Source organism: Erpetoichthys calabaricus, chromosome 3 (genome assembly GCF_900747795.2).
Source record: "Erpetoichthys calabaricus chromosome 3, fErpCal1.3, whole genome shotgun sequence".
NCBI lineage: Eukaryota > Metazoa > Chordata > Cladistia > Polypteriformes > Polypteridae > Erpetoichthys > Erpetoichthys calabaricus.
In genome coordinates, this window is record NC_041396.2 from 297,293,511 (window position 1) to 297,314,185 (window position 20,675).

General features: G+C 41.5%; 1 protein-coding gene across 1 annotated transcript in view; it reads left to right on the top strand.

Moving 5' to 3' along the window:
* The window catches only part of asb8 (ankyrin repeat and SOCS box containing 8), a 53,751-nt gene that overhangs the window by 10,152 nt on the left and 22,924 nt on the right, over nt 1–20,675 (top strand). Inside the window, exon 2 of the mRNA XM_028825849.2 lies at nt 20,239–20,405. Coding sequence (XP_028681682.1) covers nt 20,277–20,405 — 129 coding nt within the window. The 5' untranslated portion in view covers nt 20,239–20,276. The remainder of the gene's footprint in view (nt 1–20,238; nt 20,406–20,675) is intronic.

Below are 20,675 nucleotides of genomic sequence, written 5' to 3' on the forward strand. Positions count from 1 at the left end.
GATCATTTTGACGTAAAAAGGCCCTGACCTGTTGATAAAAGTCTCAACTGATAAAAACAGGCGCAAACCATAGCATTGATCGGTTTGTCAAATTTAAAAGATCTCTCATAAACAACCCTCAAGTTCTTGGTATAAGGCCTCTCATATGATACCAGAGAACCAAGAGCATTGTTTAGAAGAGTTGGAATTTCAGCATTTCTAAACAGCAATACTCAGAACCGCCCTGTAGTGTTTTTGTTTTAAGTGACAAGTAAAGCTGTGTATTCTCAGCATAACAGTGAAAAGAAAAAAAAAACATTTTTCCTGGAGCCTAGATAGATAGATAGATCAATACAGTAATCCCTCCTCCATCGCGGGGGTTGCGTTCCAGAGCCACCCGCGAAATAAGAAAATCCGCGAAGTAGAAACCGTATGTTTATATGGTTATTTTTATATTGTCATGCTTGGGTCACAGATTTGCGCAGAAACACAGGAGGTTGTAGAGAGACAGGGACGTTATTCAAACACTGCAAACAAACATTTGTTTAAACTGTGCTCCATGAAAAGACAGAGATGACAGTTCCGTCTCACAATTAAAAGAATGCAAACATATCTTCCTCTTCAAAGGAGTGCGCATCAGGAGCAGAGAATGTCAGAAAGTGAGAGAAAACCAAACAAATCAATAGGGCTGTTTGGCTTTTAAGTATGCGAAGCACCGCGGCACAAAGCTGTTGAAGGCGGCAGCTCACACCCCCTCCGTCAGGAGCAGAGAGAGAGAGAGAGAGAGAGAGACAGTTTGTTTTTCAATCAAAAATCAATACGCGCCCTTCGAGCTTTTAAGTATGCGCACCATTCAGCATGTCGCTTCAGGAAGCAGCTGCACAGAAGGTAGCAACGTGAAGATAATCTTTCAGCATTTTTAGACGAGCGTCCGTATCGTCTAGGTGTGCAAACAACCCCCCTGCTCAATCCCCCTACGTCAGGATCAGAGAAAGTCAGCGCAAGAGAGAGAGAAAAGTAAGCCGGGTAGCTTCTCAGCCAATAGCGTCCCTTGTATGAAATCAACCGGGCAAACCAACTGAGGAAGCATGTACCAGAAATTAAAAGACCCATTGTCCGCAGAAATCCGCGAAGCAGCGAAAAATCCACGATATATATTTAAATATGCTTACATATAAAATCCGCGATGGAGTGAAGCCGTGAAAGGCGAAGCGCGATATAGTGAGGGATTACTGTAGACAGATACTTTATTAATCCCAAGGGGAAATTCATATACTCATATACATATACAGCAGCAGCATACGGATACAAAAAAAAATTAAAAATGCAGGTATAATAGACAATAACTTTGTATAATGTTAACGTTTACCCCCCCCGGATGGAATTGAAGAGTCACATAGTGTTGGGGAGGAACGATCTCCTCAGTCTGTCGCTGGAGCTGCTCCTCTGTCTGGACATATAGAGGCAGCATGTAAAGAGTAACAAAAGTACAGAACCAAGGATGGAGCCTTGTGGAACACCAGAGCTAAGAGGGGCCAAGGAGGATGAAGAATCAGCAAGGCACACAGGAAAAACTATGATTTGTTCAACAGGACTTAAACCATTCAAGAGCGATACCTTGAACCCGCAGTTACTGCCTCAGACGTGATAAGAGAATTGTGTGATCCACAGTATCGAATACCGCAGTAAGATCCAACAGAATCAAGATTGCAACCTCACCAAAGTCAAATATTAAAAGATCATTATGAACCTTTAAAAGTGCAGTTTTTATGCTATGACAAGTTCTAAAACCAGAGTGAAAATCATTCAAAATTTCATTTAAAACAAAAAACAAATCTTCAAGATGGATAAGAACAACTTTTTTAAGAATCTTAGCAAGAAAATACAATTTAGAAATAAGTCTATAAATTGGACAGAGTAAAGTTGTAACGGCCGACCACTTACCCAGACCAGCCACTACACTACCAAGACTATTCCTTGGATAACCTGAGGCTTCTTGCTCTAATAACAAGCCGTACGTCTTACAAGTTGTCCTTTTTTTTTTTTTTTTTCTTTTTTACCCCCCACACGATGAAATAACCAGCAAACAGTAGACAAGAATGTAAATTCAAACACAGATATAGTGCTCAGCATAAATAAGTACACCCCACTACATTTGTCAGAAAACCTTTAGTTTCCTTTCAGTATCAACATTGTCTATGAGATACTGTACTACAAAATACTCCCACAAATGTGGGCCATTGATTGCAAACAAGATTTGTTAATTTGCACACACAAAAAAGTGATTATCCTAACAAATTCATTCAAGCCCATGTAGCAAAAATGAGTACACCCCCAATTATAGTCTTAGGAGAAAAGCCACACTTAAGACTACAAAAAGTCCAATTAACAGACATTCAACCACAGGTGAGTCTAATGATTCATTTAAGAGGTGTCCAGCAGACAGGTGACTATAAAAGGACATTACTTAACAAAGAAAAGCCCTTCCCATTTCATGCTGTCAGCAATGGCTCCACATGGAAGAGAAATGTCAAAAAATCTGAGAAAGGAAATCATTACTTTACACAGAAAAGGTGAGGGATACAAGAAGATCAGCAAAGCTTTACATATCAGTCAAAATACTGTAGCAAAAGTGATCCAAAAATTTAAGAAAGATGGAAGTGCAACCATCTTACAGAGACGTCCAGGCTGTCCACGGAAGTTAACATCTCGACAGGAGTGTCTTCTGATGAGAAGGGTTGAAGAAAATCGCCATGCAAGTTCACTGCAGTTAGCTAAAGCAGTAGAAAGCCAAACTGGAGTGACCGTTTCCCGTGACACAATACGGCGCACACTGCAGTGGAATGGCATGCATGGGTATCGTCCACGAAGGAAGCCTCTCCTAAAGCCCATGCACAAAAAAGCACGCCTGGAATTTGCTAAGGCCCATGCTGAAAAAGATGAAGACTACTGGGACTCTATACTCTGGAGAGATGAGACAAAGATCACTGTTTTTGGAACTAATGGTTTCAAAACTGTATGGCGTCGTAAAGGTGAGGATTTCAAAGAAAAATGCATGGTGCCTACAGTGAAACATGGTGGTGGCTGTGTCCTTATGTGGGGTTGCATGAGTGCTGCTGGTGTTGGGGAGCTGCATTTCATTGATGGTATCATGAACTCAACAATGTACTGCTCTATACTGAAGGAGAAGATGCTGCCATCAATCCGTGCACTTTTCCAACACGACAATGATCCAAAACACACATCTAAAGCTACTGTTGCATTTCTGAAGAAGAACAGGGTGAAGGTGATTGAATGGCCAAGTATGTCTCCTGATCTGAACACCTGTGGGGAATTCTGAAGCGACAAGTTGAGCATCACTCTCCATCCAGCATCCAGGCTCTAAAAGAGGTTATTCTTGAAGAATGGAAAAAGATAGATGTTGCAATATGTCGCCAACTTGTTCATTCCATGCCTAGAAGACTTGGTGCTGTCCTTAAGAATCACGGTGGTCATACAAAATACTGGATGTAGTAGTTTTTGTTGCGGGGTGTATTCATTTTTGCTTCAACCAATTTGAGTGAAACTGAAGATTTTGTGATCTAAGTTATATTGTTAAACTCCATAACATGAAATTAAGGTTAATAAGTGTTCCATAAAACTCAGCCTTGTGAAAATTTTGGACATTGTTCTTTTGTTCATTGAGCTACTGATTAAATTCGTACTTTTTAAAGGGGGTGTACTCATTTATGCTGAGCACTGTATATTGTAAATGGAGAAGACAGACAAATATTAAATGACGTAGCTATGTGCACGCAAAGTACCACAATCCCAATGACACCAGTGACTAATTACCATATATAACATGAATATACTAATATTTACAATAAACCCTCCCTTGCCCCTAAACAATTAATAGAAACGTGGCAGACAAATACAAACACAGATTAGGTAAACACAGCAATTGAAATGTGGTGAGAAATGAGTCCAAAGTAAAGTCTGGTGGTATTGATACTGGCTGTAGTGTTCTTGTGCTCCTTCCCAAAAACAAAACGACCTCACCGTGAAAAGTCCTGGCAGTGGCTGGTATGAATCCGAACCTCGGGGTTTCTTGGCTCTGGGTGTCGTGATGTTGAATCATATGTTGAGAAAGCAAGCGGTGGAATGATGCAATAAATAGCAGTGATGAGTTTGTAAATGAACGGGTAAATTGTCTCCTTTCGAATTCTCTCCTCTCTTCTTTTTTTTTTTTTCCTCACCTTCGCTCCTCTTTTCTAAATACAGAATGTCCCGGATGTTTCTAGTGAGTTTAACAGGTGATTTTCGTTTCCCTCTTACGGGGACAACATTTACTGACGCACATATATAACGGACTGTAAACGGGACGATGAAAACAAAAACGCACTCGGCACAGACAAAAAAACAAATACTTATTATTGTGTAGTCCCACTACAAAGTGATCCATGTTCTGCTTGATGCTACACCACAGCATGTTTAAAAGCTGCTGGGACATTATGTGAAGACAAGCTAACATAGTAATGATGGAGACGATGCACTATATCTTATTAAAAATACAAGGCCTTAACTTGACTTTAAAAAATAAACAAATAAGTAAAATAAAAATCGAGTTCTTTCAGATTTATTGTCCCATACACACAGTGCAATAAAATTCCTGTTTGCATGATTGATCAACCAGCTCTTCACACAGAGCAATGTCCAAAGGTCCAAATGTTGCTTCTCAGGTTTTGTCACATACTGGGGAGCACAATGGTCATGTTTCCATTCATACACAGTGTAGAAATAATAAACGAGACACAGACAGTTGGGCTTCTCCCTGTTGAGGATGGTTATGGAAAGAAAAATGCAACTCTCTTAGATTTCACTTTTGCTGGTGCTATTTAAACAGTGTTATGCACTGAGAAAACCGTCTTGTCCCATATACAGCAGTTGAGCCACTCTTGGAGGGGCTATCGCATTACGCCGTTAAGAAGTGCCCCCATGGACTGTTCACACACCGTGCCAGTCTGTCCATAATTGGGGAGCCCAGTTATCTTTGTCTCATGATTCAGCACCTCCTTATCCTAATGCTACTAATGGAGGCCATGTTTTATCCTTTTAGTTTGTTGTTTCTCTCTCTCACTCCCTCCCTGTCTGCCTGCGTATCTGACTTCCACCCTCTGTCTTCAGTGGCTGTCTGCGTTTCTTTTTGGTCTGCATAGATTGATCTGCAGACTGGTCAAGATCTAACCTGAATTGAACACCCCTGTCTGTTTCAGTGTCTTGTGTTCAGACTGTACAGTCTTGTTTAGTTTTAATGTGTTTTATAAATAAAGCTGACTGAACTCCTGCTTGAGAACATTTTGTAATATATGTCATTGCCCTTGAAAAGAGAGACTTTCCAGTACCTGTATACCATGCAAACCGTGGACTAAGGATGTTCTGAGTACAATAAGCCCAGTTTATTGTCATATGTAATAGTTGTTGATGTCTGGGAGTTCTTGCTGCTTTCACAATTATAATCATTGGTGGCTTGAATTGAAGGATTTCCGTCTCCTCTCAATCTTTGGTCGAATCCTCTCCAATTTAAAAAAACAAAAGGTCAATCCCATGTGATTTGCTTTCCTGTTTATGATGTTTACTGATTTTTTTTTTGGTGGAAGTATCTGTCTGCCGTGGGTTGGCACCCTGCCTGGGATTGGTTCCGGCCTTGTGCCCTGTGTTGGCTGGGATTGGCTCCAGCAGACCCCCGTGACCCAGTGTTCGGATTCAGCGGGTTGGAAAATGGATGGATGGATGGAAGTATCTGTGTTAACAGTATTTTAGAAAGAAAAGCAAGTGTTTTGGTTTGTATTATATCAGATTTTATTTTTTCAGTCTTCTTCATGAGATTAAAATTTCTTCGCATGCTTCATAGCTGTATCACTTGGCAATAATATGACATCTGTGTAAAAGCTATGATGTACTATGTACTCTAATAATAAAATGCATTATTATTATTATTACTACCTTAACCTAAGAAGGCAAAATGGAAACAAAAGTTCAGAAGAAATATTTCCATGGAGGTGGGCTAGAGGGTGGAGAGAAAGAGATCAATGCTGCTTCTGTTTTATGCCTTATACCCCAATAACCATTACTGACAACATAACAGTACACTTCATAGTTGTATCACTTGGCAATAATATGAAATCAAAGCTATTGTATATACAATGTACTACCATAACCCATTGTTTTCCTTAATCAACACTAAAAATACTTGGGGTGACATAAAAAGAAAAAAAATGCTTAACTTTTCTACTGTATTTATCTGGAATAAATAGTTAAAAAAAAAAAATAAACCTCGTATCCTGCATGGCATAAAATTATCTAATGTAGTTTAACATTTTCCCCCCAAACTTTCCCTTTAAGTTCCTTTGTACTTTATTTCCTTTCTAACAACTTGAAATAAATCTGAAGGGACAAACAGAATCCTCAAGAGCATCATGAACTGCCCATTGTGTTTGCCATGCTGCTGCACAGAGCAAGAATGGAGAGCACATGCTGCACATTTGAAACTGGGTGGAAGAAATTACATTGGAAATACACGATATTGCCAAAAGTATTGGGACACCTGCCTTCACACACACACAAACTTTAATGACTTTCCATTCTTAATCCATAGGCTTTAAAATGGAGTCGGCCCTCCCTTTGCAGCTCTAACAACTTCAGCTCTTCTCTGAAGGCTTTCCACGAGGTGTAGGACTGAGTATGTTTATGGGAATTTGTGACCAGGAGAGCATTGGTAAGGTCAGGTGGTGATGTTGGATGAGAAGGCCTGGCTCTCTCACAGTCTCCGCTCCAATTCATCTCAAAGGTGGTCTGTCAGGTGGAGGTCAGGGCTCTGTGCAGCCACACCAAACTCGCTCCTCCATTTCTTCATAGACCTTGCCTTGTGCACTGGTGTGTGCTCAGTCATGTTGCCATCCCCAAACTGTGCCCACAAAGTTGGGAGCATGAAATTGTACAAGATAGCTTTATGTGCTCAAGCATTAATAGTTCCTTTTAACCAAGCCCAACCCCTGTAAACCAACCCCACACCATAGTCCCCCCCTCTACCAAACGTTACACTTGGCACAATGCAGTCAGGCGAGTCCCGTTCTCCTGGCCAGACTCCTCCATCGTATTGCGTGATTTGTCTGCACTGCTCTCGAGTCCAGTGGCAGGCGGTGGGCTTTACACCATTGCACTCGATGCTTTGCATCGCACTTGGTGATGTCAGGCTTGGCGGCAGCTGCTCGGCCATGGAGACTCATCCCATGAAGCTCTCTCTCTACGCTGCACTGTTCTTGAGCTTTTGGAGGTCTGTAGCTATGGACTCTGCATAAAGTTGGCGACTTCTGCACACCTCGGCATGCTCTGTGATTTGTGATCTAATGTGGCCTACCACTTGGTTGTTGAGTTGCTGTTGCTCCCAATGGCTTCCACTTTGTTATAAAACCACTGACAGTTGACTGTGGAATATTTAGTAGCGAGGACATTTCACGAATGAACTTAACTGCACAGGTGCCATCCTATCAGGGTACCAGGCTTGAATTCACCGAGCTCCTGAGAGTGGCCCATTCTGTTACAAATGTTTGTAGAAGCCAGCAGTCTGCATGCTGAGGTTCTTGATTTTATACACTTGTGGCCATGGAAGTGATTGGAACGCCTGAATTCAATGATTTGGAGGGTGGTCCCAATACTTTTGGCTATAGAGTGTATATTAAAGAAATGTAGTCCTCAAACTAGGACCTCTTTGAGTCAGGAACCAGGCAGGAGGAAACTTGTCCATTGCATCCTTTATTTCTCTTCAGCAAATGCTGTAGAGGGAGCATCATTGATCATAGTAGTCTGTTATAGAATGATCAAGTAATAAACTGAATTTGCATAAGTGCTGAATTAATCCTGACATTGAAAGCAACATTCTATAAATGAAAATATTCTGTAGAAATATATATATATATAGTGTGTACCAGGGCTGAAATCCTCATCAGTTTGTCAGAATCTTGGTATGGACTTACTCAACGTTGTCTCCAGCAGTGTTTGTGGAAGGGCATCCTGCTCCTCCTTAGTGTCTCCATCCATTTGTAAACCCTTTGCTGTGTAGAAAGGCTTCTGTGATGGGTGGAAGTCGATTTGTTTCAAACCTAGTTTTGTTAAACTTGACTTGCTTGTATGGAATGTCATTTGATTTTAATGTTAAAAAAGTTGATCACTATTCAGTTGTCTTCCTTGGCACAAAGAGAGCAGAGCAGCCATGTTTACCTTAGAGTAAAGAACAACTTCAGAACATTTCTGTTAGGCAATATGTCTGGTGTGGCTGGGTGGTCTTTTTGTTTGGAACTGCTGTTTTTTCTCTCTGTCCACCCTGGCAATCTGACCGAATCATCGAACTGCCATATTTAGAAACTTGAAAAAAAATTCTATATTTAAGGACTCATAGGACCCTACTTCTCTTAATTGCATATATCTTAATTATATACAGGGTGGTCCAGATCTAATTATGCAACTGCTTGACTGACAACAGTCTCCTCGCCATTTTGGAATGCAGGGCAGGTGCTGCCATCTATCGGCAAACAATAAGAATTTTAAGTGCAGGGCAGGTGCTGTGAAGTCTTTATGGTAATAAACTTATAATATAAGTTATAGCGTAATGAAAATTGCATAATTAGATCTGGACCACCCTATACTGTAGGGGAGAGTGGTGGCTCTGAGGCTAGGGATTTGCGCTGGCAACCGGAATAAACGGCAAAAGTGACTCTACTTCATTGGGCCCTTGAGTAAGGCCCTTAACCTGCCATTGCTCCTTATTGGGTATGACGTTAATCTGCATGGAGGCCCTCCAACCTGCAGGGAAATACCTGGGGATTGGTGGCAGAATTGGCCCTCCAGCCACCATAAAAAAAACCTCATACTGGTTCCATTCCATCAGAAGTAGTGTGGTGCTGAGGTGTCACTTGCTGCATGGCTGCACTCGGGTCCTAATCTGGGGTTCTGAGTTGGTTTGTCATGTGGTGGGTGCGGCAATGCGCTGTATCAGTGTGGGCTCCTAACCTCTCCTCTCTATACTGTATCTTTCTTATGCAGGTATGCATTATTTGCTTATGTTTTGTATACTATTTATTCCTTACTAGCAAAATACCCGCACTTCGCAGCGGCGAAGTACTGCTTTAAAGTTTTAAATAATAAACTGAGGGAAAATGTACCAATAATTATTTAAGGATCTCTTTGTATACCACGTTGTCAGTACGCCCCTCCGGTTGTAATATGACCAAGATGTGCGCTGAGCTTACTCTTGAGCATGCAATGTATAGTTGGCCATATGAAAAGCAATCTTGCCTCAAATCAATGCCAACCTTTTGTAGGGTCTGTCCCTGAGACTTATTGTCATTGCGAAGCAGAGCCTTAGTGGAAATTGGAGGCGTTTGAATTGAAATGGGAGATCAGAGGGTATAACGGGGATGCGAGGAATAAAAACTCTCTCCCCTGAGCCACCGCCAGTAAAAATAGTTGCCTCAATGACATTCTTTTGCAGACACGTGACCTGAAGTCTCGTGCTGTCACAAAGTTTCAGTGGCTGTAAGTTTCTCAATAACATTATTGGTGCCCCAACCTTCAAAATTAGATTATGCTCAGGAGTGCCTGGAGGATTCAGAGTGTGGACCGAGCTGCAGGCTATGAACGTATATATGTACGTAAGTAGGATTCAGTTAGCGTTGGGAACCCGCGTACCAAATTTCTTGAAGATGGGCCCATTAAGTAACAAAGACCGTTGGAAAGTTCAATATGGCGGCCGACAGTGGTGTCATACCACCGAAATAAGTATATACATCGGTTTTGGTTAGCGCAGGGAAGCCGCCTATCAAATTTTGTGAAGATGGGGCCACAAATAAGAAAGTTTAACATGGCGGACGTTGTCGACCGTTACGTGTAGAATTTGAAATGAAACCTGTGTAACTTTTGTAAGTAAGCTGTAAGGAATGAGCCTGACAAATTTCAGCCTTCTACCTACACGGGAAGTTGGAGAGTGAGTGATGAGTGAGTCAGTGAGGGCTTTGCCTTTTATTAGTATAGATTATGATGTTCCAAAAATGATGGATGGATTAAAAACCAGAAGTCTGTATGACCATCAGCATCAAGTGACTCCGTGAGAACCCTAACTACAAAGAGGACTATTTCATTTATGTTAGGTAGAATGCCCAGAGGGCTGGGCGGTCTCGTGGCCTGGAACCCCTGCAGATTTAATTTTTTTTCTCCAGCTTTCTGGAGTTGTTTTTTTGTTTTTTCTGTCCACCCTGGCCATCGGACCTTACTCCTTTTCTATGTTAACTAATATTGTCTTATTTTAATTTGTTATTTTGTCTTTTATTTTTCTTTTCTTCATTATGTAAAGCACTTTGAGCTACTTTTTGTATGAAAATGTGCTATATAAATAAATGTTGTTGTTGTTATTATTGTTGCCTAAATGTAATTTTTTTTTCTTCTTGTAACTATTTTTTGGACATGTTGGAAAGCATTTTGAGCTCATTGTTTATATTAAAATGTGCTATAGGAAAAAAAAAAAATATTGTTGTAGATCAAGCTGATCAAGGTTGAAACGTCACCACTATGACGTGACCACAGACCCCCATTATGTCCACATGTGTGCGGGGAAAGGTGTACAGCCAACCCAAAAAAAAAAAAAAAACTATCACAAAAGTATGGACAATTTATTGACCTACCCAACAAGTTTAAGCATATTAAAATAATGTGTTTATGCATCTTTTAACATGAATAAAAAAAAAGTTGCACAAAACTTAACACAATCTTGTTCTAATTACAAGCAACAAAACTACTGTATATACTCGCATATAAGTCAGGTCTTGAAACCCCAAAAAATCGATCATAAAATTAGACCCGACTTATACGCCCGTTCGAAATTGCGATACAGTAATCCCTCACTTATCGCGGGAGATAGGTTCCAAGGCTGACCGCGATAACTGAATTTCCGCGAAGTAGGGACACCGTATTTATTTAATTATTTAACTTGTATTTGGACGTTTTTAAACCCTCCCTGTATTGTTTACAACCCACCCTTTACTCTATTAATAACAGGGACAACTGCTAAGCAATATGAAATCGGTAGATAAGTTTACACTTACTGTATAGCGAAGTACACGTAGTTATATATGACGTGATGATGGTGATGAATATGCTGCGCAGTAAAAATGATGACGATGAAGGTGATAATCCCCTGAATGCAGTAGCAACAGCACGTTAATGCTGAATGAGTGAGATGAGACTTCCTGGTTAATGCAGCACTCCGTCGCTGAGCCAATCAGCAGTTCACAGGAACTTAACTGCGTGCTCTGATTGGGTAGCTTCTCAGCCATCCGCCAATAGCATCTCTTGTATGAAATCAACTGGGCAAACCAACTGAGGAAGCAAATACCAGAAGTAAAAAGACCCATTGTCCGCAGAAACCCGCGAAGCAGCGAAAAATCCGCGTTATATATTTAGATATGCTTACATATAAAATCCGCAAAGTCGTGAATCCGCGAAAAGTGAACCGCGAAGTAGCGAGGGATTACTGTACTTATTTATTTTTTTTACATATTCTTGCCTCCTGCAATCTCACACAATCTCCAATCTTTTATTGCAGCAGCACAGTTACCAATTTTTTTTGCCACTTCAACGACTTTTAATTTAAAACCAGCTTCGTATTTTCTACTGATGGAACACTCCATCGTAGATAAAGGATGCTCTTATGATAAGATTGCTAGATACTTTATTAATCCCAAGGGGAAATTCACATACTCCAGCAGCAGCTTACTGATACAAAAAACAATATTAAATTAAAGATTGATAACAATGCAGGTAAAAACAGACAATAACTTTGAATAATGTTAACGTTTAACCCCCAACAGACCCCCCGGGTGGAATTGAAGAGTCGCATAGTTTGGGGGAGTAACGATCTCCTCAGTCTGTCCGTGGAGCAGGACGGTGACAGCAGTCTGTCGCTGAAGCTGCTCCTCTGTTTGGAGATGATCCTGTTTAGTGGATGTGTGAGACACAAAAAACACAAACATCGCTTCAGAATAATTTGGTTATTACCGCGTGGTCACGTAGGCACAATAGAGAGAGACAGACGCTGATTCAGCACATTGCCGCACCCACGTAGAAATAAAGGGCTGTGTGCTCCGTGGTGACTCTCTCAGGTGGGCAGGCGTTAGCATATCATAATCTCTTACCAATAGTGTGAGTTTTCCACATTCGACTTATACAGCCGGCATTATAAAATACCAGAAATTATACAATAAAATCAAGTCCCAACTTATCCGTGGGAGAACTTATCTGCGAGTATATACGGTGTAAACAGTTATTGTTTTAGTTTCCAACAGTCCATCCATCATGCCCCGAACCCCACACACACACACACACACCTTTTTTCACTGTTAACTGGCCTTTTCTCAGTTTAAAAGTTAATGAACTTTGTCATGATTAATTATTGTTAATCGGGTTGAAATATGTTTGGCTTTGCTGTGTGTTCATCCATGTAAATGGTGTGTAGTTTAATGTTTTCTGTCAATCGCATTATTGTTGGAAACTTGTGCAGAGGCTCTGAGCCAGTATTCCTGATCATCTTTGTATAGTGTTCTTCATGAATCTATATTACTAAACCACAGTTTTAATTTATGCACGGATGCACCAATACGCATGCGCAGTGCGCTGCGGCGCCCCAGAGTCAAACGCAGCGGCTTCCCAGAGTCAGTAGGTGGCGCCCAAACACCACAACCCACAGTCACACGCAAGCGGCCTCCCAGAGTCAGTAGTATGTATGTGCCAGCAGTCTGTGTGGCATGTTTGAATCACATAACGGTAATTCAGTAACAGAGAAACAAAAACGAGACTGCATGGATACAGACAATAAACGGAGGCACCTACCACGCGCTTCACAAACACCACAAGTGAAGAAGTCACGGCTCCAAAACGAAACACCTCAAGTAACGGAAATACAAAAAATGAGCCCGTATGGATAAACAAAATGAACGAAGGCGCCTACAATGCACCTCTGAAATAGTGGACGCAAAGAAGTCACGGCTCCAACAACACAGAGCTCAAAGGCGCCTACAACGCGTTTCTGAAACACTACATGCAAGAGAGGCACAGCTCCAAAACGAATAATCCACTGTGCCACCAGTCAGTGTGTATAGGTTGGAGTGTGCTTCCTAACAGTAAACGACTTCTACCTAACGACACAGCCACAGAACAACAAAGACGAGACCGCATAGATAAACACAATACACGGAGGCTCCTACGACACGCTTCAGACACACCAGAAGCAAAGACGTCACGGCTCCACAATGAAAGAGCTCATCTAAATACAAACACAAGCCCGTATGCCTATGACCTGTAAACGAGCCCGTATGGATAAAAAGAATGAACGAAGGTGCCCACACAAAGAAACCGCTTTAGTACAAATATGTTTATTTAATTAAATGAAAACTTTACCATGGCTACGACCTGTAAACTAAACCTGAGGTGAAGCGTGCACGCCAGGTTGTACAGCCGCCCGAACGCGACCGCCCACACCACCGCATATACCACGTTCGTTTAGTAATGTAGCCCTCCATGCCCGGATCCGCCGCCATGGCCACTTCAGCACGCGAATCCGCCACCGTCAGCAAACGACTTCTCGCTGACGACACAGCCATAGAAACACAAAAACGAGACTGCATGGCTAAAAACAATAAACAAAGGCGCCTACAACGGAGTCACAGCTCCAAAAAGAAACCGCTTTAGTACAAATATGTTTATTTAATCAAATGAACTTTCCCAGGACGCACCCACCCTCCATGATATTTCATCCCTCCAAGTATCGGAGGGAACAGAAAGTGATTGCCATTCTTGGGTTTGCGATTCTTTCGAGAGTCGCAGGCTTGCTGGTAGTGTAAGAAAAGCCTGATGGGATAGCTACTTTATGCAAATTTCAGTCAAGTCCACCTTACCAATCCAATGAAGACTAAAAACTTGAAGATGTTATCTTTGACAATAAGATGTTAGGAGCGTAAGGGGTCTGCAGGAGTTCCTGTCAAAGGGGGGTGGGGGTTGATGGATGTTTAGGGTTCCTCCTTGATACACTTTTAAAATCCCTCACTTCAGAAGTGTCTCTTTATTTGAGTTTGTTTGTGGTTGAACATTTACCCTTGTAATGGACCGTGTCCAGTGCGCTGAAACTGCATGTCTTATTTTTTCCAGCTTCACAAATATCTTTCCCCTTTTTTTACTGTTTCTTTTTTATGGTTATTTGAAATGTAGGTCAGGATTTTTTTTGTCTACATGCTCTGTGGACCTCTTTCTTAGTAATCATACTATTCTACAGATGTTCACATATCTCCTTAGACTTTCTTTTCTTGTGAGCATTTCAGTCAGTGGTCCACCATGTTTGCAGTGTTTATCTTGTAGAAAGTCAATCGACTACCCAGCCTCCTGAATTACGAAGCTTGTGTTTCAGAGCTGGCGATGCTTCATGCAGACATCCACTAAAAGCAAAGTATGCTGAACTGCTGGCTATTACTAATAATATATGCAAATATTGCACTTGGTATTGTGGGTAAGTTCGTTTTCAGATGGTTCTGGAGAATCTTCTCAGACTTAACCCGAGCTTGAAGTTTAATGTGACGTGTGATGGAGTTTCAGCCTTATTGTAAGATTTCTGTCAACTCTTTATCTGTGAAGTAAATGCGTGGTACCACCTACAATTTGGGGGTCCAGTTTTGCTTGGGTTGGCATCAGTGCTTTCTGTTTTGAATGTTTACAAGGAGTTTTTGTTAAATGTAACTTGTGTACTTTAAGGACCTGTTTAGCCAAATGGCTACCAATTTTTAAAGAGGGCAAACATGTTTGTCTTTGTATTAGACATGTGTTATGTCTTCCATGGGAAGTGCCTTCCACATTGGAATAAATTGAAGTGAAGGTTGGAGTCCTAGGACTGTTGTGAAGGATGCTACCACCTTTTTGGGATATTTGCGTAATGCAAGCCTCACAATGGTTTTTGCCAGGGCAAAGTTCAGCGTGTTTTTCATCCTGGACGACCCCTTGTTTTCCTTGAAGGTATTTAATTAAACTTCTTCTGCCCTTGCTTCCCATCATACCAAGCAGCTGCTGACCATTAACCTGTAGCTTTGAGGTCCAGTGGAATTTATTTCGACTTAATGGTGAATCACAATCGGACACCAGTAGAAATTAAGGGTGAAGTGCATTTAGGGCTGAAGGCAGGAAACACTTCTTTACGCAAGGGGTTGTGGGATTCAGGAACAAACTACCGAGCCATGACAACCTCTGAGACCGCTTAGCTGTTAACTAAACAAACGAGCTTGATAGACTGAATGGTCTCCTCTCGTTTGTCCGATTTTCTTATGTACTTGTGCAGTGACTTCGGGAAGTATTCAGACCTGTTTACTTTCTTTACAAGTTATTCTGTTGTTGATTTAATTTGATAAATTTGCCAGTTTTTCTTATCAGTCTGCTCTTAATAACCCATAATAACAAAGGGAAAATGTTTTCAGAAAGGTGTGCGTATTTATTAAAAATCAGACTGAAATCTCTCCTTTATATATGTATGTATTCAGACCCTTTGCTGTGACACTCCAGTTGTGCTCAGGTGCCTTCTGTTTGCTTTAATTCTCCTTATGATGTGTCAACAACACACAAACTGAACTGTCCTTTACGATGGCACATGTGTACCAGTGTGTAGAAGGTCGCACAATTCACACTGCATGTCAGGATGAACGGCAACACATCAAGTATAAGAACCTCTCTGTAGACCTCCATGATCACATTTGTGACGGGGTGTAAATCAGGGCAAGGAGGTGAAACAATTTGTAAACCTTTGAGTTTTTCCAGAAGCATTGTGGAATGGAAGATGTTTGGAACCACCAGGACTCATCATAGAGTTGGCCAAACTGAATAACTGAGCAAGAGGAGCCTTCATCATGTAGGTCATGGGTGTCAAACTCCAAGCCTGGAGGGCCGCAGTGGCTACAGGTTTTCATTCTAACCCTTTTCCTAATCAGTGACCAGTTTTCATTGCTGATTCACTTTTTTCTCATCATTTTAATAGCCCAGTTAGAAGGATTCAGTCCTCTGGATTGATACTTTATTAAATCGCAGCAAAACAGAAATGAGATGTGAAACGAGCCGACAGATGACCAGCTAAACTGGGGCTTCAAACACCAACAAATTTCACTCCAACCAATCTCTTATGAGAAGCTGAGTTCTTGCTGTTAATTAACCCCGTTATTTAATTTCATGGCTTAGGGCGGCACGGTGGCGCAGTGGGTGGCACTGCTGCCTCGCAGTTAGGAGACCTGGGTTTGCTTCCCGGGTCCTCCCTGCGTGGAGTTTGCATGTTCTCCCCGTGTCTGCGTGGGTTTCCTCCGGGCGCTCCGGTTTCCTCCCACAGTCCAAAGACATGCAGGTTAGGTGGATTGTGATTCTAAATTGGCCCTAGTGTGTGCTTGGTGTGTGGGTGTGTTTGTGTGTGTCCTGCGGTGGGTTGGCACCCTGCCCAGGATTGATTCCCTGCCTTGTGCCCTGTGTTGGCTGGGATTGGCTCCAGCAGACCCCCGTGACCCTGTATTCGGATTCAGCGGGTTGGATAATGGATGGATGGATGGATGTTGCTGCTCTCATTCTTACACAGCAGACGTTTCCAAAACTGTTGATCTTCTGTTTTTTGATGTCAAAATGTTTTGGTGACCTGAGAGATCAGCCTTACTGAGACCATCACCTCTCTTTATTTTCAGATATTGTGTGATGGGTATAGGTGAGCTGCTCATTTGATGGCTTGTTTTGTGTCTCATTATTGTTTGGCTGCTAATTAAGGAAAAACAAACAACTAAAGGGCCAGAGTCAAGTTAATTAAAAGAAGTAATTAGCAGCAAAAACGGGTCGCTAATGAAAAAGATGGTAAGAATGAAAACCTGCAGCCACTGCGGCCCTCCAGGACCGGAGTTGGACACCCCTGATGTAGGTGACCAAATTTCTGCCGAGATGAGAGACCTGCAACCATTGCAGCAGCACTCCACCTGTCAGGCATGTATGGCAGAGTAGGTTGACGGAAGCCACTCCTGAGTGGAGTATAACAAATGGCTTGTACTTTGAGAGCATGAGGAGAAAGATCCTCTGGTCTGATGAGACAAAAAAGTAAATTCCTTTGGCAGAACTCCAAGCAGTATGTCTAGTGAAGGCCAGACTCTGCTTATCACCTGCCTAATCCCATTCCTACGGTGATGGCAGCATCATGCAGTAGGGGGGTGTGCAGGGACAGGGAGATTTGCTCAGAACTGAGGGTCCGATGAATGCAACCAAGTACAGAGAGGTCTTTGAAGAAAACCTGTTGCATAGTGCACACCCCGTCAGACTGGGACAAAAATGAACCAAAGCCAAGATGACGCTGGAGTGGGCATGTGTCTTAGTGGTCCAACCAAGGTCCAGACTTAACACTAGAATTACCAGAGTCTACGGAAAAAACTCGTAGATCCGGCCCACCTTAAAACCTGTTCTCACCTCTCTTTTGTCTTCTAAATGTGCCGATTTAAGACGAGCCGCAAAAAGCCGGCTATTCCATCCCCCACCAATGCAAAACGTTCATGAAGTTTTCCCAGCTCATGCCTTGTTTGATTATCTGGGAGTGACTGAACTGGAGTTTTAGAGTGGAAATAATAGATCGTTATTTGGAACACACGCATTTCATACGTGTTCCGTTTCTACAGTAATCTGTGTAACTACATTGTTAAAACAGAAACTTTTTCATATTTTAGTAATAAATGTTACAAAATGTAGGCATAAACTATAGAATGTGTGAAGCCTGACGGCCAAACATCAAATAAACACTTTCACAAAAGGTTCAAGGATGTCGCAACACCTTCCGTGGCGTAACGCTGAGATTTGCTGACTCAGAGCACAGCAGCCCTGCCGCGCCGTAGAGACCCGAGTTTGATTTCCCGCTGGGGAGGAAGTGTTTTTTTTTTTTTCTTTGTAGCCTCAAACAGACATAAAATTTATAAATTGGTATGCACTGTAAATCATTAAGTTTAAAATGTCGATCGCGGTTATTTCTGTTGATTAATTCATGCTTTTTTACTTAGTCAGAATAGGAGCTTATTCAGCTTCTGATCCGACTCTAAGTAACAGCGCCAGTATAACTCACACCCAATCTGACGCTGTTCGTTTTCAAATAATATTGCATTACTTCAATGTTTTCTGATTGGTATTATTCGCGTCATAAAATGATTTCTTCAAAATGTTACATGTATTTGTTTTGAGATAATGAATAGAGCTGCAAATTACAGGTGCTTGTTCAGTGAAATAGGAACCATAGCACAGAGAGGTGTGTACACTGTAACAAGTACACATGTCGTAAATGTAGGAAGGGCGCTCCTTGGGTGAGTTATAGCGCGTCTTTATGTGAAACCAGCAGTGTCGGATGGGGAGTGTCTGATGATTGCATATAGCGCTGAAGTTACTGCTCTTTACTATGCTTTCCTCTGCATGTCCTGGAGTACAAAAGAAACAGCATACGGCAACATGTGGGGACTGGCAAGATTGGGGGGGAAAAAACACGCGGTCGTATATATCGTGATACACTGCAGAGCTATAGCGCGTCTTTATGTGAAAACAGCAGTGTCAGATGGGGTAGGGAAGGATCCTGAACGCGACTGAGAGAATGGAAAGTGAATTAAAAAAAAAATAAAAACAAAGCTAACCTTTACAAATATCATAAATTACACCGGCTGTTACAGACTGAAATCAAATGTATCTTTTTATTTTAAAATAGTAAAAATAAGAGCAGTTCACTTCTCAAAAGGGAATCGTGCAGGATTGAAGTCGTGACCTTTTGATTCCCAGTCAGCAACTGATACTGTTACGCCACGGCAGCAGTCGTAGTAAATGAGTGTCAATGTCGCACACTAAGGCAGCTTTTTTTTTTCTGCAGTTATATTTTTGAATAAAATTATATTTGTACCATTTCGTGAAAGTGTTTCTTTGATATTTGGACTTTATATAGTTTATGCCTACATTTTGTCATTTACTATTAGAATATGAAAAATGTTTCTGTTTTAACAATGTGTTCACACAGATTACTGTAGAAACGGAACACACATGAAATGTGTGTGTTCCAAATAACGATCTATTATTTCCACTCCAAAACTCCACTTCACTCCCAGATAATCAATCAAGACATGAGCTGAGAGAAGTTCTAAGTCGGTGGGGGGATTGAATAGTCAGCTGTTTGCAGCTTGTCTTTATCTGCACGTTTGGAAGACAAAAGATGATGGCGGAGAGGTGCGAATGGATTTAAGAAGCGATTTAAGGTGGGGACGGATCTACGAGTTTTTTTGTAGGCTCTGGTAATTCTAGTGTTAAACCTCCATAGAACATGTGTGGAAGGTGGCCATTTACAGACGCTTCCCATCTTGCACGCCTGGATTAGGGTAGTTGATCTCATTCTTCCTGGCAGATCCTCGCAAGATCCACAAGACTGGATGGGAAGCGTCTGTAAATGGCCACCTTCCACACATGTTCTATGGAGGTTTAACTACCCTAATCCAGGCGTGCAAAATTTGTAGAGAAAGCTGGCATTGCTGCCAAAGGGGCTTCTACAAAGTACTGAGTTTAAGGGCCTTAATAGTTCCATGAATGAGAAATTTCAGTTTTTGATTTTTAATAAATTTGCAGACCTTCCGGAAAGCAGGTTTTCACTTTGTCATTATGGGTTATTGAGTATAGACTGATGGACACAAATGTAAACTTTAACCATTTAAAATGTAAATCTACAGTGGAATGAAGTGTGCAGAAGGTGAAGAGGTCTGAATATTCAGTGCATGTCAGATTGGCAGAGCAGTGCACAATGCCATTGCATATTCGCTCCTATGCAGTAACATGGGCTTGTTGCATTGTTTTGGGTGTACTTCCACGCCTATGCAGGAAGGTCTTGTATACGTTCTGTGAGTTAACATTTGATTGTGTTATTTTGTACAAAATACAAAGGGATTTAAAGCATTGATTTCCCAGTCAGTCCACTTTGTATGTGCTAGTGTTCTTGCACTTGCACAGAATTTTAAAGGATTTATTTGTCCTTCTTGTTGACAGTCAACACGCTACAATGGATGTTTTACTTTCTTAGGCCACTAAATGTGCTGGATTCCAACAATGCTTATTTATTGTTCTATCTTATGACCCGGTGTTTAGTTCACTACATTTTTTTTTTTTTTTTTTCAGAACTCTTCTTCAGCAGCTGAGATGTTCCACAAGCATTTATGAGTTCCAAAATGTGGTACATAATGCAGAGTATTCAGAGCAAATACTCTCTGTCGGAGCGTCTCATCCGAGCTATCACAGGCATTCGTTCTTTCCCCCATGACAATGTTGAAGAACTCATTCGACGGGTGAGTGTGTTTTTGCTGACCCTTGCCATCTCAAGTCTGTTGCTTTTCTGCTTTATATACAGGGTGAGTCAAAATTATGTTAACATTTGAATGGCGGAAACACAAAACATACAAGATGATTTACAGGAATGTCTCGGCCTGTTCGCCACCATTTTCAACACACAAAAACCAACGAGCTACAATACCATTTAAAGCCTGGACACACTTTTTGCAGGGAATAGATGATAACGACAGTCTGTTTTCTGTCCTTCAGGTCATTGATATCTCAAA